The sequence below is a fragment of the Dicentrarchus labrax genome, unplaced genomic scaffold (genome assembly GCF_905237075.1).
Source record: "Dicentrarchus labrax unplaced genomic scaffold, dlabrax2021, whole genome shotgun sequence".
Taxonomy (NCBI): domain Eukaryota; kingdom Metazoa; phylum Chordata; class Actinopteri; family Moronidae; genus Dicentrarchus; species Dicentrarchus labrax.
In genome coordinates, this window is record NW_026136721.1 from 28,207,892 (window position 1) to 28,224,780 (window position 16,889).

The 16,889-nt window shown below is 40.2% G+C and overlaps 1 protein-coding gene across 8 annotated transcripts in view; it reads right to left on the bottom strand.

Annotated features, from left to right (window-relative positions):
- lrba (LPS responsive beige-like anchor protein) overlaps nt 1-16,889 on the bottom strand; it is a 185,419-nt gene that overhangs the window by 134,833 nt on the left and 33,697 nt on the right. For all 8 annotated transcript variants that reach the window (XM_051384753.1, XM_051384755.1, XM_051384754.1 and 5 more), the window contains exons 8-21: nt 15,732-15,878; nt 14,965-15,162; nt 13,542-13,675; nt 12,234-12,342; nt 11,703-11,855; nt 11,098-11,266; nt 10,744-10,823; nt 10,326-10,388; nt 9,703-9,800; nt 9,352-9,444; nt 8,138-8,246; nt 7,683-7,764; nt 5,329-5,452; nt 5,014-5,206 (exon numbers count right to left, since the gene is read on the bottom strand). In XM_051384753.1, coding sequence (XP_051240713.1) covers nt 5,014-5,206; nt 5,329-5,452; nt 7,683-7,764; nt 8,138-8,246; nt 9,352-9,444; nt 9,703-9,800; nt 10,326-10,388; nt 10,744-10,823; nt 11,098-11,266; nt 11,703-11,855; nt 12,234-12,342; nt 13,542-13,675; nt 14,965-15,162; nt 15,732-15,878 — 1,752 coding nt within the window. The remainder of the gene's footprint in view (nt 1-5,013; nt 5,207-5,328; nt 5,453-7,682; nt 7,765-8,137; nt 8,247-9,351; nt 9,445-9,702; nt 9,801-10,325; nt 10,389-10,743; nt 10,824-11,097; nt 11,267-11,702; nt 11,856-12,233; nt 12,343-13,541; nt 13,676-14,964; nt 15,163-15,731; nt 15,879-16,889) is intronic.

The window sequence follows — 16,889 nt, forward strand, 5'->3', positions numbered from 1 at the left end:
GAGAGAGAGAGAGAAAGAAACAGAAGAAAGAAAATGAGAAAGCCAGAGATCAAAAGGGGGAAAAAAATATATAAAAGAAATTGCAAAGCAGGAAGAGAAAGAAAGTGAGTCATTGAGAGTGGAAGAAAGGAAAGGAAGAGAAAGAACCTGATTATTTGTAATTAATTAGGCGTTATTGTTCTAAATTAGCCTGCTACACGGGTGCTCATTAATCTTCTGTAGTGGGAAGCAGTGATTGGTAATCCATAGCTGTTTTCTGAGTGCACAGCCTGTTCTAAATGCGCCAGTAGTCTGTCTCTTTCTCTCTTCCTCCCTCTTTCCCAGTGATCACACAGCAAGACCTTCTACCCCATTAGTTTGAGCTTAATTTGACATTTAGCATTTTTAGCAATTAAAAGGCTGCATTCAGAGTGCACTCCTATGGAAATTATGCGGGAGAGCAGTGCCGAAACATAACGTCATAGATTCAGGATTCAGTCTGTACATTAAGATGATGTATGTAGGCCTTAAATGGGGCTCAGTAACAGATCCAGTTACCATTAGACAGAGGTAGTATATGTCTCTGTGGTTTTTAAAAGAGCGTTTAGCCTTGCTACAATATATAGAAACTGCCTTGGGTGGCTTGGACATCAGCGCTGATCTAATCTAATTTCATTCTACTCCATGACTCGGCCTGGCCTCAGTGGGGTATGGAAAAATGTTATGGTAATGTACAAAAACATGGTGGGCTTTCCTAACGTGACAGGTAACATGGTATTAACTGGACGCAGCACGGCCAGATCAAGACTTGAAATGCTTTGGAAGGGGAAAGAATATCATAAACAAAGAGACATTTCAATAGTTTCACTTCCCACAATAGTTTTTAAAAATGAAATGCATCACAAAAATGAAAAAATAAAAAATCTCCTCTTTTCCTGCACTCCTGCGATCACATTTCCAAAACAACCTAAATCAATAGAAAAACCTAGTACTTCCATTGTCCTCCTGTCCATGCTGTATAACTGATCTGGAGTAAGCAGAGGCCCCACACCGCAAACTGTTAAGGTCAGGGTGGCGAAGCGCTGATCTTGAGAGACCCCCACAGTAGGAGCCTGGGAGTCCCCATTTAGATATATAGATAGAGACCAACCACAAAACAAAGGGGAAATGGGGAGGGCAGCATGGCTCTAATCCGATTAGCTAAATGCAATTCCTCCTCCGAAATCAATGTCATCTGCTACTGCAGTGCTGGCTGTGTGGTTTCGCTTCCTTTCTCACTACTTGTAAAAACATTTTTTCTTCTTAGTTTTCTCGTGCCCATCTGATCCAGTAATATGTATACAGTCTTTATCTGCAATTTCTATCACAACCGTAGGAAGACAAGGTTGCACAAGGATCCTTCAGGCTACTGTACACTAAAATAGTTTTAAGCTAAAGGGTAAAATTCACAAGGTTGATCAGCTGATTATTATATATTTTATTTGATTTTGATGTTAATTTGAGAATTACAAGATAAGATCAAAAAGATCAAACACACGGATACTTGTACTGGTGATTGGATAGTATAGACAACACCTGATGCATGGCTATTGTCTAGTATTGGCTTTCTTATTCCTTTGTCTACTTGTCAATGAATCTATCTGAAACCCTTTGCCAAGAACCGCAGCTTGACACCTGTATGTGTAATGTCTCAATAACCCCAAAGGGCAAAAGCTACATGGACAAACTATTCTGCATTTCACCATAAACTGAAAAAAAGATGATTAGTTACATTAAACTTAATTCTTCAAAATGTGCTTGACAAAATATAATACACATAATGAGCTGGTAATACAATGATGTTTAGAAGTTAAAGATCTGTTGGCTCATTTATGCTCATATTTATCTTTGTGGTAAAACGCCTGACAGGTATAATGAAGTTAGCTGACAGTGGGAGTCTGAAGGACAGAGGGACCTTCACGCCCCAATCTTTCCCTTTTGGAGATCTCCTTGTTCTCAAACTGATTTGTGTGCAGAGATGGACGAGGGGCACCTTGGGTGGGTGTGTGGGCTGAGGGTGGGAGGGCTGTTGTGTCAGCGTGCCCACCTGCAGGAACATCTGTCTATTCACAGAGATGCATATGCAGATACACATACTTCCTAATGACTGACTGACATAGAAGGATATACACGTACACACACACGTACACACGTACGCACACGCACGCACTCGCCATCTTAATTCATCAAGAGCTGTTTGAGCTCACTTTGAAGTTGACAATGAGAAAGGAAATGGACCTAATCAAAATGCACAAATCAAGTCTTTATACCATTTCCAGTAAGGATAAAATACACATTTTACGAAAAGGTTGGTATAATTGTACAAAAACGAAAAAAAGATACAAAATATGGTCTATATGGTCATTCTGTTGACTGATAAACAAATCGAAACTTCATGTATGACAAGTATAGTTGCTCATTCTTCTTGATCACGAGTTTCTGGCAGGTGTCAATGAATACAGTTTTGTAGAGCCAATAATATGAGCAACGGGCCTGAACTCTGGACAGAAATGGGAAACTCAAATATTCCATATTTACACTGGGAAACTTTTCTTTTTCTTTTCAACTACATAATATATTTATCTTAAATGCAGGGCAAAAAATTTAAAAGAATCAAAAGTATGAGATGCAAAATGCAATAATGCAGCAAAGAGGAAACCATGCATTCATCATAAGGCATATTATCTTTATATGTGCCAAACTGACAACTTTACCATGGCTGACACAAAGCAAACTAAATCATAAAGTCTATGTAGAGGAGAAGTGTGCAAATATGTATTTGTGAATGCACATATGCACTTATCAAGAGGCTCCCAGTGGGCTGGTTGTATTTATGAGGCCTTGTTTCTCTGATTGTTCTTGCACGGTTCCGATGAATATTCAATGGGCTCGCAGAGAAGGGCTTCCTAGAGCCCAAGAGGAAAGGAGGGCAAAAAGAAAATGTGCCTAGTAACTCACATTCACACAAACACAGACAACATGTGCACGCGCACACACACAATCATGCGCACACACACAGCCCTGCAGCAGTGGGAGGAGAGAGCAACAGTGACAAACAGCTTTGGTGCTACAAAGGTGGCAGGAAATCTATCAAACGGGACAATAAAATTGCAATTGAGTTTCTTTAGCTTTTTTATAGCAGATGCATGTATCTTGGTGGCTAGCATCCACTGCAACTATCCGAGTCACAGACGGGGTCCTTGCACTGTGTGTGTGTGTGTGTGTGTGTGTGAAGGTGTGTGTGTGTGTGTGTGTGTGTGTGTGTGTGTGTATATCTCAGATCTTACGAGTGCATTGGTTTATTAACACACACAGGCAAAATTCTGTTGTTAGACGAGTGCTGGGCATTGTAACTGCAGTCCAGAAGAAACAGCATTAATCTTGTGCAATTATAGGGAAAAAAAGGCAATTACAGGCTGTCATGTACAAAGAACAATAAACAATTTCTGCACACAACACCAAACAAGACACTTTGCTACGTTGCAAAGTGAGACCCCGATAAACTGCAGTATAAGAACAGATATAACCAAAACAAAAGCTTAGGAGGAAACTAAATCCTTCGTAAAAAAGGTACATCGTAAGCTTTGATTATTATATTTACACTAATATTATTTACGATGTATTTTTTTCTGTCCAACAGAAATATTACGCTGCAATGGAATTGTTATATTAAAGACCAGATGTGTAGTAAAGTAGGGATAATAAAAATGTTTTTGAATATTTTAATTGTGATGTAATGACAGAACAATAGAGTACAGTATGCAGACCTCTGCTTTTGTACACACACAGTCTGCCCTCATCTTTGTCTTACATCACTGTCCTTGACTGCCAATGTGTTAAATTTCCTTATTTACCTTAATTTATACATGTTTTATTTTCACTGCAGGACAGTTCTACAGTGAAAAAACACACACACACACACACACACACACACACACACACACACACACACACGCACACGCACACGCACACGCACACGCACACAGACACACAGACACACACACACCAACCATCCTGCTAACTATTGCCTTCATATTGATCATCTCCCATGCAGTCTGTCTGTGCCCCCTACTGGACGCCAACACTCACAGCATCTCCACGCTACAGTGAAGCGTCTCATATCACAAGCACTTCTTTAACTCAACCTTCAATCTGCCAGGCTTAAAAACCCCCCAGACCACAATCTGACACCAACCTCAATTACTTCACTGCTTTGGAATAGAGTGGCGTAATATGATATCAACAGTGAATTTCTAAAGCAGTATTTTGAATTCAACTTTTGGAAATAAGAAGTGCCAGAAGTTTATTTTTATCTGTGCAACGTGAAAGAAAGAGACTCTATACATAAATAAAGAGTGGAAGGGCTGGTGGACTCATTCCCATTGGTTTATACTGCAACTAGCTTTTAAATTATAATCACTGCACGGCTTCCATAGCTTAATCTGATGGGCACTGAGAGGCAAGGTTCAATTACTATGCTAGCCTGCGTTGTGAGTTAGAGGGTCAGACGATAATGCTCTCTAATTTCTTATTTGATGAACTGCATTATGTCAGATTCAAACTAAACATATGGGTGACAGAGCTGATGGCTTTGACTGAATACTTCTGTCCGTTTGGCTGGGATCAAACTGGGTAGGAGGGTTACGGTTACAGTCATGTGGTGAATGTTTAGGCTGACAATACTGAAGCAAGATGTGAGTGAGTGTGTGTGTGTGTGTGTGTGTGTGTGTGTGTGTGTGTGTGTGTGTGTGTGTGTGTGTGTGTGTGTGTGTGTGTGTGTGTTTATGTTCTTGTGTTTATTAGAGAGAGATAAAGAGTGTGTGAGGTAAAACGAGAAGAAACAAATGTAGCACACACAAAAAAAACTAAAAATGAAACAGATGAGGAGATAAAAGAAGATCCACAGAAAAAGATAAACAAGGCTATGTCTAACCTGTGTGTGTGTGGGTGTGGGTGTGTGTGTGTGTCATGAATGGATATAATGAGTGCTCTGACCTTGGAGTGGGTGATGGACAGGGTGTCCACCCATACGCGCCAGCCGCCCCACTCATATTTGATGGCGTGATAGAGCAGGATGCGGAAGATGGCGTACACCATCTCTGTGATTTTCTGCTCCTCACTGTTTCGAGGGTTGATGAAGCACAGAGAGAGCATCCACTCCTGCCACACCGAGCACTGCAGCAAGCTCCTGAAACAATAAAAATAGTACACGGCCATGTGAGGCTGAATGTGAATCCCACTGGCATGTAATCACCGCGTGGACTAGTGTGTGATGTACATCTCGATCCTGTGAAGTGGTCGAAGTCTTACCTGCGGTTCTCTCTGCTGTTATTGAACAGTTTGATCATGTCTGACAGGAAGACCCTGCGCACCTCCATGCTCTCGGGGGATGGGGGAGAGTTCTTCAGCAGAGCAGCTATTACCTTCAGAATTTCTAGAAATATTAACAGAAACAAACACATTCTGTTTCAGGACTGAGCAAAAAATGTTTTTACAGTTACAGAAATTCATTTAGCACGGCCAAAAAAATATCAAAATACATCTTATCTGTTCAGAATGTATGTTTATGTTTTTGTAATGTAATACATTATACTGTAGCAAGTTGTGTTTTTTAGTACTGTAATAAAAAAAAATGGATTTGGAAACATTCGGCTTGGAAATAAAACTTGCTTTGCGGCAGAAGCCCGGGAAACTGCACAAATCAACAACTAAATCATATATTGGTCTCAACATGTGCAAATCATTGTGTCACAAACTATCTGAACTCCCAGCTGTACACACCTGAAAATCTGTGCCTGTGGTAAGAAAAACAGAACAGAGGAGAATAAGAAAAAAGTCCAGGCCATTGATCTTTATCATACTCTAATGGTTTTGGTATTGTTTCAAAACAAGAGATCCAGAGTCACAGGCCCTTCTGGAAGGCTTGGCTTCGGTTAAACCGAGGAGACTGACTGTTTAGATGAATTATCTAGACAATGTCAGTGTCCATTTGCTTTGAGTAGAGAGACGGCGGGGCTTGGATTTCACTTGTCTCTTCAGACCTTGGCGCTAACCGATGCCCCCTTGCCCCGGCAGACGGTTGTGTTGTTTCTACGCCTTAGTCACTCAAATTATGAGTCGCTGAACCTTTACCGCCAGAAAATTACCCCAGCATGTACCGGGAATGAGGATGGAGGGATGGCGTATTCCCTTCTTTTTTCCATTTGCTCTTGGTTCCTTTCCCTTGAGTTAATTTGAGGGAAACAGTACTTCCTCGGTTTGTTTGATTGGCTCTGACGTTACTAAAGACTGCAATCAGGGGGCCATTTTGGGAGTTTGTCGCAGATTAAATCAAGAGAATGCACGGCAAAGGAGAAACAGACCACCGCTCTATGTTCCATAGAATGTGCTCACATGTACAAACCCATACAAGGTTTCAATGATATATACCGCCTGTCTAGGATGGTTGGGTAGGAGGGTTTTTAACACAATAAAGGCTTAAGATAATCAATGTGTGACTACAGCAGGACCTTGTCAGATTAAGGCTGGTTGGAAGTAAACCTTGGTTGTGATTATACAAGTGCCTGGATTTTAAACTGATTAAAGCTGTTTTGCAAGTGTGTGCACGAAGGTGCATGTATGTGTCAAAGCACCAGTATAAAAGAGAGAGGGATGTTTTCTTTTCTTTGTTGAAATGAATACATAAGATTTCAGCATATGAAAAGATTTTGTTAGCTGACGTGAAATTGGAGGTAAGTAACGGCCTGAAAACATAAGATGGGAACACTGATCAAAGCCTGGAGCTGCAGTTTCAGCTTGTTACGCTGCCGCATATAAAAAATGAGCCTACTGGTAATGATGCACTGGTATAAAAAAATATATATATTTTTATACAGATTGAATGTATACTGTGTGTGTGTGTGTGTGTGTGTGTGTGTGTGTGTGTGTGTGTGTGTGTGTGTATATATATATATATATATAGTAAAACCGTAGATCCACACAGATATGCACATTATGTGTGCATTTAAATAAGCTTTACTTTTACATTAAGTCATAAATATTGTTCAAAACTATGTAAATTTCTGTTTTGAGCAATACTAATATTTAAATTATATTTTTAATTATAATACATATATTACATATTGACACGATACACTAAGTCAGATGTTAAAATATAAAAAAGAAATTAGATAATACTGAAATATTGTAACATCCGCAAAATACATATAAATACTTTATAAACATTATATGATTTAACCTAATTAGAATTAGTTTAAAACAAAAACTCCTAATACACTTAAATGCAATTAAATATTTTATTAAATGCATACACAAACCCAACACTTTTTGGATTAAGTGCAATTTCATTACAATTATCTTTCCTTTATATGCAAATGAATCCTGACACTACATGATACAGACTTCCAATAAAACTAGCAGATGTGTGTACATTTGTCACACAAAGCGTTTGCACCATCCTCATGCTAGCTTTACATCTGACGTTAGGTTGTATGAAAATACCCTCTGGCTGCAAAATTTATGTCGTTCATTTGTTTGACTGTATATAGCGATCGCACAGTTCCATGGGGGATTATCCTCTAGTGCAGTATGGAGCAATAGGTATGTAGAGGGTATGCTGCAGAGAATGATTTAGGAGAGTAGTGTGGCGCAGAGGAGGCACTTACGTGGGTTGAGAATCTTCACAGTGGAGTCGGGGTCCGGATGCTGTTTATGGATCACTTGAGTGCAGATCTGCTCTGTAAGAATCTACCAGGGGACAGAGCGGGGATTCAAGTCATAAATATCCACATCGGTCTTAACAATAACAGAGAAACAAACCACACTATGGATACACAAAGTTCTGTATATGTTTCACCATTGCGTCGTATATGGCTGCATAATTGACAAATCAGGTTTCTGCAGGTGGTCAGCCATACAATTTATTATTGCAACAAACTTAAATTAAATTGTCATGTTACATAATAAACGGAAAAAGACTAGATAAAGAAAGATCAACAAAATAAATATTGCCATGCACTTTCACACAGAGGTTATTACTGTATGCAACTGTTGTCTATGAGGATTATTTCAGTCCTATAAGCACAGGCCTGGAGTGTGTATGCGTCTGCAGAGGACTGACCTCAAAGAGCACGTTATAGGTTGTCATGGTGAAGTGGCTGGAGTGGAGCATCAGGCGTTCGGTGAGCAGGGAGAAGAGGCCATGACTCAGCATGACCTCAGCTTTCCTCCTGATCAGAAAATTATAAGGTCAAAGGTCAGTCAGTAAACATCAGTATTTGCCAAACCATAGAATGCAATGTAGCACCTGTTATACAAACGCACTGAAACACCACAACTAATTTATTTTTGAAAAGCCATATAGAATCATATTGAGAATGTCCTGCAATATCGTACATTTTGAGAAATGACATGGGCAAAATCTGGAGTTTCTGATGAGTCAAATAACTGCAGCGATAGGAATCTGTTGCAGCATATATCAGCAGAGCTCCAGCTGACTTTTGACATGGAGGAAATGAAAAAGAGAAACCCTGCTGACTAAGTAAGAGCAGTTCTTCACAGAAGAGTCTTCGTCACTTTCATCTCTGATCATGGATCAACTTCAATTTGAGCATTGTAGCTCAGCAAAAAAAGGATTGTTTGCAGTCAATCTCGCATCTGGATGACAGGGCTTAAAAAATGTTGCCAAGACAGGGCAAGAGTCGTTTCTGGTACTCTTATTTCACCATAGGGTGCAAACACTATAACTGGTGGTTATTAGTGAAAATTAAGTGATGTACGGCTTTCAATATGAACTAGCTCTCATCACGTTACCATCCAAAATAACACTTGTGCACAACTGAACATTTGACTACTCATTAGGGAAAAAGACTGCTCACAAGTGACACATACTGTATACATCAAAAGAATGGTCAAAATAACAACAAAGAAAGGGTAGGTAAATACACGATCATTTTTTATTTTTGTCCGTAACTGGATAGAGAATTCCCATTAACAGAACCCGTTTTAATTGTGTTATTTAAATGTAGCTGTATGATGAGATTTTTCTGCACACTTTTATTATTATAGTTATTTTATTTTACAGTCTTTCCCTATAAGAACATTAAAGAGTCTAACACGGTCTTTTAAAAAATATATATCTACATAAAAAAATGAAAAGCTAGTATAAGAAACTACAGAGAAATTCAGACCAATTTCACAAATTCTATTCCCTCTCAGCTATTAATAATTCTATTATTATTATTACTTTTATAACTGTTAAAAGTGTGTGCAAATTACAATTTTATACTGTGGGAAAACAGTGGCAAAGATTTTTTGCTTTGTGACTGTACTTACTTTTGTGGCATGTGTTTCAGAAAGTAGCCCATTACTTTGAGTGTCTGCACTCTTATCCCTTCGCTTTTTGAGGCCAAAAGCTTGTAAATCACACTGGGGGAAAAAACAACATTAAATCAAATCAAATTACTTTTTTTTAAAAGATATTTTAAAATCAATAGTTATAGAAATGTATACAGTTATGTTTTTTTAATTAAACAAAATTTTAAAAAAGACAACATAATCCACAATATAAAGTGTTACATAAAACTAGTATGTAAAATAATCAGCTCCATCTTTGACCATTTTATTTTAAGCAAAAACAAAACTAGAGTTAATCTGCATATAATAAAAACAGTGATGAATGAGTACCGAATCCCGTTGCGCTGGTCAAAGGCCTGGACCATGGACCCAGGATGTTCAGACATCAGAGCCACCAACAACTGCAGTACATCCATGAGGTTGTCATCCTGTGGGACAGAGAAGAAGGGTCTTGAGGCTATTTTGGCATTCAAGGAGAGCAGTGGGAAAAATACTGCATTTAATGAGGCTGAAGCGAGTCAGCTTTTTAGGGCATATTTTAAATTATGAGAACCTCTTAGTCAGCTGTAATACATACATCAAAAGCATCTGAACTAAAGAATTGCAATATGTGCTCTATAAAATGAAGGGCTACTACATGTCGGTGTTTTTTTCCAGACAATGTTGTAATCACTCTTTATTCTGACATGGTTCAGTGCGTTACTGACTGATCTGAGTGATTCAGTTGCTATGCATCACTCCACTGTAAACACAACCACGTCTGTCAGGACCTCTAACTGGCAGACTTGAAAAAATAACAAGGAACAGTGATGATGCCTTTAGCAACAGCAATTGCTCTAGCTCTGCATATCAGATGGTGGGAAGACTGAATGCAGTACAGTTGTGTTATGTTGCCATCTGGTGGTGAGTTCTCTGCTGGTCAGTGCTGCATGAACAACAGCACACATGCCTACCTCATGCATGGTAAGGAGGTAGTTGAGGATACTCTGCAGTTCGTCTTCCTTCACTCCATGATCCTAGAATATAATTGCACAATTTATTTCAGAGTTGTTTCACAAAGGTCCCCAATGTTTTATTGCCCCTATTACATACAGAATCTATAGATGTTAGATCCATTCAATAAAATCTAGTTTTCCCACTTACCAGTTACTAGGTTAAATAATGTTTTGATTGCTGATTGATTGAATTGTTGGTTGAATTGATTGCATTTGCTGTTTTATGATGTGGCAGCTGGTTTGGTATTAAGCATAGTGGATATTCTTGGCACCATTAGCAATCAAACTCCAACTCCATTGCAATCAGAGGGCACCAGCAAGTACACCGAAAAGACACATATCACTGGTCTGTCTGGTTTTGGCATCATGAACTTACCTTCATTATGAGCTGCTTGACAAACAGCAACAGAAAGGCTCGCAAAGAAAAGATCTCCTTCTGGTTTGGCCTCGGACCATCTGAAACAGCAAACAATGGCTGCTGAAGGTAGCTAATAAAATGAGCCACTGAGCGTGATTCAGAAGTATAAGGGATGAAATTAGAAAACGATCAATCTATTTTTTTCTTTTAAAAGTATGTGTGCGTCCATAGTTTTCTATGTGCATGCGAAATCTGTACATATATTTGAAAGGAGAGCCAGAAGAGGAATGGGAACAGAATACATCAGTATGGTGCCACCATTGCTTCACATTATATATCCAGTAAATTTCTGTAATTTATGTGCACTCTCACCAAGGCCTTTGGGTACAACTCCACTGCGATCCTGGGGGTTGATAACCCAGTAGTAGTATTTCAGTGTATGCATGACCTGAAGTACAGTGCCCACCCTGCGAATGGTGTTGTAGATGGTCACTGTGCTGATGAACTCAGTTGCCAGGTAAGTGTATAGTGTCAGTTGCACCTGCAAAATATAAAGCACATATGAAAACACACATACACACAGACGCTTGCTTCTTAGTTTGAGTGAAATAATCTAGTTTTAGTGTGTCCTAGCTTTTAGTTCCTATGAGAAGAAAGTAGAGGCTTCTAAGCCCCCAAGGGTTATAGGCAAGTCATTCTCATTTAAATAGCAGTCACTGAGTCACAGGTGGAGGGATAACATTGCACTCTGAGCTGAACTATGAAACACTGAAAATAAAAAGTAGGGCAAAACCATACAGAGCAAGAGAGGGTGATTATGACTGTGCAGGTCTGTGTGAGTGTGCACATCTGTATATAGTAACCGATGTGTGTGTGTGTGTATTTTATCTACATGTGTACACGCTTATCTCCATCTTTCTAAATGTAACCAAATGCAGAAGAATGTGCTGCTGTGTGTATGTGTTTATTCATGTTACCTTGGCTGGGGCATGGATCCAGATTGCAGGGTTAAACAGAATGTGGTCGCACAGCTGCTTGAGTAGCAGGATGCCGTTCTGCAAGTTGCTAAGGTATCTGGAAAAGGCCAGCACAATGTCCAGGACTGGCCGAGTCACGTGCACCTTGGAAGACTGGAGCACAGGCAGGGAGACAGAAAGTGCCACAATGGGAGGTGGAAAAACAAAAACAAAGGAGAGCATGATTTGTCAGTGAAAGGAGTCAAAGGGGAGGGAAAGGGCACATGCAGAGAAAGATGAGGAGAAGCTCCTCTTCTGCCTAACAAGCACACAAGCCAGCTGTGACCTCCAAAATACAGCTGAGGGAAAACAAAGTCTGTCTCATATTAAGGGTTGGTGTTGGTGTGTGCCTGTGTTAGTGTGTTTGTGGTGTTAAGGGAATCAAGATCGGCCTTATTACTCGACTGGGTTCATTATGTGCTGCTACTGGTATGGGAGGATGGCTCTCTCGTGTATTTCTTTGCCAGCTGAGCCAATTTGTGTTTGTCTCACCTTCTCCAAAGTGTAGCCAATGACGAGAAAGCCTTTGCAGGCCAGGACCTGCTCTTGCATAGCCACTGAGTTCTTCAAGAGCTCCATCACAAAGGATAGCAAAGTGCAGCTAAGAGGGCCACCAGACAGACAGAGAGAGAGAGACAGAGAGAGACAGAGACACACACAGAGAGAGAGAGAGAGACAGAGAGAGAGAGACATGAGTTAGACAGTGACAATAATCTATGTAAGCTGCTGACACAGCCCTGAGTGTGAAGGGCATATCCTACATGAAATGTGATTGAATGAGGGTGTCGTGTCCCCATTGTGTTAGCAGGACAGATTCTAGTTAGCATCACCTTGAGGCAGCAGATGCAACAACGCTGCAATTTATAGGCAAGATGGCCTCTCAGCTTTCAAGCTCAGCATTACCTCAGAAGTTGAAAATATAAAACCAACTGCTTTTAAAAACTTGACAGTGGTATGGCCAAATGTTATAGACAGGCATAAACAATTGTTGACAGACAGCAGTGTTACCTGTAAAGCCAGCAGTAATGGACTGAAAATAATAGATGGCATGAGTAGTCTGTGTACAAGCCATATAAGGCAATGATATTGTAAACTTTATTTCAGCTTAATAAAATGTTATTTTAGATCAGTATATGCTCCGTTCACCATTAGGATCCATTTCTCTAAGCACACAGCTCCTACACTCTAATCTGAGAGGGAACACTGGGTCCAATATCACCTTACAAATAAGGTTAATACTTACCTAATCATCTCATATACAGCATTTTTTACAGCATATTTAAAGGGGTACTCCAGTGATTTATTATTGTGTGGATGAGAGACAAAAAGATAGGTCACAACAGAGATCAAGGTATCTTGACTTCTAGCTCTTATAGGTAGAGTTCCAAAGAGACTAGACACTACATTTCCCATGAAGCAGTTTGATGGCACCCTTTCTTAGACCGTCCCTGCCTGGTAAATTCCCACATCTTTCAAACTACACACCTCCAGTCTGTAATGCCTTAGTTTAAAGATTTATAGTGAAGTGTAGGTGTTACAGGTTGTAATGGAAAAAATTTAAAAGTGTCAGCAGAATATTACTTATTCACCCCCCCCCCCCACACACACACACACACACACACACCCCCACACACACACACCCCCACACACACACACACACACCCTTAATATTCACACTTTTTATTTGATATACCATCATAATGGGTTGATGCAATAAAACAAAATCCTGATTTAGTGAAGGGTAAACAAGAACTACAAATAGTTTTCCATGAAAGAGTGTATGTGTTTGTGTGTGTTTACCAGACGGAGGTGTCCAGCTCGTGGCTGGAGGGCTGGCAATGATCCAGCTGTGCAAACAGAGGGAAGAGGACCTGCACGCCTCCAATAGAGTGTATGCCGCTCTGGACTGAGTGAGTCACCACGGCCTTCACGTCCTACCGAAACAAACACACATGTGGCTCCATTTAGCATGTAACATGACAAACATTTGCATATGTGTCACACAGATATTCGCTCTAATAATCACAGTAAAGTGCAATAAATTACATTTGTCTGTTGACATATTTAACATTTATTTAACAAGTATTTGCGAGCAGTTGCATAGTCACAACCGAACAAAATGTTGATTTGTTTTCTGCTTTTCATACTGAAAATTTCTATTGCCAACATATTTTTATAGCTTCCATAATAAATTAAAGTTGCAGAATGTTTGAGAGGGTACATACAATTGTCAATACTGGGTGTTTTGTATCTTTTGTTGACTTGTGATTTAAACATGTTGAAAACAGAAGATTAGGCAAAACTGATCATCTTTTTATTGGTAGTCTGGTGCAAGAGCTGGTGTCTGTGTTGTTGTATGTTGCGACACAAACAGTGGCTTGGCAAAAGTTTTTCCTCTCTATAGGATTGGAATTTTTGAGCGTGGCAGAAGAAAATATAGGTCACATATTCATTCATATTTCACACTGCACACTCTGCTGTGTGTGTGTGTGTGTGTGTGTGTGTGTGTGTGTGTGTGTGTGTGTGTGTGTGTGTGTGTGTGTGTGTGTGTGTGTGTGTGTGTGTGTAAGAGTTATTCTGTGGTGTAGGGAGCGTATGTTTGTGTGGCAGCAGAAGCCTCCCTTACAAAGGAAACAAAGCATTGTCTTTGATGAGAGGTCATGAGAGAAAACTCAATTAGTGCTTGAGAAAAGAAAACTCGACATGACTGAAGAAACGGCATTGTGTGTGGTGTGTGGTGATTGTGTGTGTGGTGTGGGTGTGTGTATTTGTAAGCAGCATATGTAAAACATCCACAAAGTTCTCCACCTACCTCTACCGGGGAAAATGCACAATTAACAGGAGGGAGTTCCAAACTAAATCTCAGTCCAAGAGAAGGCTAATTCCATAATTATAGCACCAGGATGGCATTTTCCACTAGCTGCAGCAGTCTGGCTAACTCAACACATTTGCACCTCTGACCTAATGAGGCTATTAAAATGAAAAGATGCCAACTGGGCCACTTTCATTATCGCGGAGGAAGAAAGAATAAAGAGTGGTACCTGTGGAACAGTGGGAGGGAAGGAGCAGGCGTACAGGTGGAGAACAAATTTGATTTAATGTCGGTGCAACGTGGTGACTTCAGGTTTAAATTTAAATAATGGAAATCCTAGAAATATAAATCACAACTCCAAGGGGAATCACCTGCGATACAAGCTAAATGTTACATTAAAGGCATAATTACCTGCAGCATGAGCGCATGGGGTGAGTGGACAAAAATGGAGGCGTTGTCCTTGGGGGAGGACTCAAGGCAGAGCTGGGCATCTGTGGCCCGAGGGTTATAAGTGAAGGCAATGCTAGAGGACAGCTTGCCATCATAGAGTAAGGTCTTATGATGCTCCGCAAACAGCAAGTCACTCTCAGCTTTGTACTTGAATGTGCCCTGAGGAGAAGGAAGAAGAAGATGGAAGACTTTCAGAGGAAGAGAGCATAATACACTCACTGGAAGAATAGAGAGACAGAAAAAAAAACTAACTAGAATCACACAAGTGTCTAAATGACAAAATAACAAAAAGGTCAGCTAAGTCCGCTAAGATTATGTCAAGCCTAACAAAAGTAATGTGCCAAATACAGGGCTCTGCTGTATGTGGACTTAGGTGCCCCTCTTGAATGTGGCCTATTTAAACTACCTGATAAATCATGGACATCCCTCAACTGTGACAATGTATAGACATTTCCGTCACTATAGACACTGGATATTCTGGCAAGCATTTTTTGTTTTCGTTTTGTATTTTTATTGTGTGTTGGTGGATGTTTTGGGGTGGGGGCTGTGTTTAGTTGCCCAAAAACTTCAAGAGTGAAATGAATGTCTGTCCCTATGTTGTAGTCCTTAAACTGCAGAACTGGACTGACGAGGTAAATCAAATGCAAAGAATGTATTGTATTTGTGTTGTTACAGGTCTCTACTAAATGTAACTATCACACAGACATCTCAGGTGTATGCCTTCCAACCTGGTAACCCGGACCCAGCTGATAGATAGCCAGGATCTGCGCAGCGCTGAGAGCCTCTCCAAACAGGTAAACTGCCCCAAACTGTCCACAGAACACACGGTTGGCATCGGCTGTCTCAGACGATCCCAGGAAACACTTGTCAAACGTCTGCAGAAGGAGGGAAGGAAAATTTGAGATACCAAAAAAGCAAATAAAACACAGAAATGGACAATTAAAGATGAAAAGAAGGAAGGAAAGGAGAGAGGGTGGAAGGAAGGAAGGAAGGAAGGAAGGAAGGAAGGAAGGAAGGAAGGAAGGAAGGAAGGAAGGAAGGAAGGAAGGAAGGAAGGAAGGAATTAAGACAAGAAGGAAGGATAAACAAGACCAAGAAAAGCAGGAAAGAACAGAGGGAAAAGACGTATCAACACTAGCTATAAATGGCAACACACAGCCTCGAACTATAAGCATACTGTAGCTAACATGATAATGTTCCATCGTCCTCTGGTCATGGCCAGTGAGGCATAAGCAGAAGTGTTGAGAATGATGAGGCCACATCTCGATCAAGCTGCTAATTCTGCTTTCTGACATGCTGACACATCGAGAGGATTATACTGCACCACTGGGGCATTTTCATTCCTAACTAAATTTGATTTAAGAATCTCATATCTCAGCACAACAGAAAGCAATCCTGAGGACTGTGACAGAGTTCATGTGGTGATGTGTGAGAGGTGCAGGGTGTGTATATGTAGTCATTTTCCACTGTACTATCCACACTACAAGATGGAGAGAATGGTTTCACCCCTGAGCCCTCTGCAAGCAAAGACTGAGATTAGATATATCTCTGAATGAGGCTTGGTGTGAGAGGGAGGTTTTTGGTACACATTCCTGTGGCACCATCTGATTCTGAAATTGATATTCGACAGAAAATCTGTTACGCACACCCACGTGTCAAACCTCCGATGTAGACGATTACAAGACAACTGGTGGAATTGTGGAACCTTGCAAGATGGCTCATGCGGTAATATTTGTGTTTTGCTAATTTACACACAGAACACACCCCTCCATAAAAAAATGGCCTACATAAAAGGAATGGTTTGATGTTTTGGGAAATATGCTTATCTGCGTTATTGTGTTAGCTGTGTGTTAGACTGATACCACTCTTGTCTGTATGGTGAATAT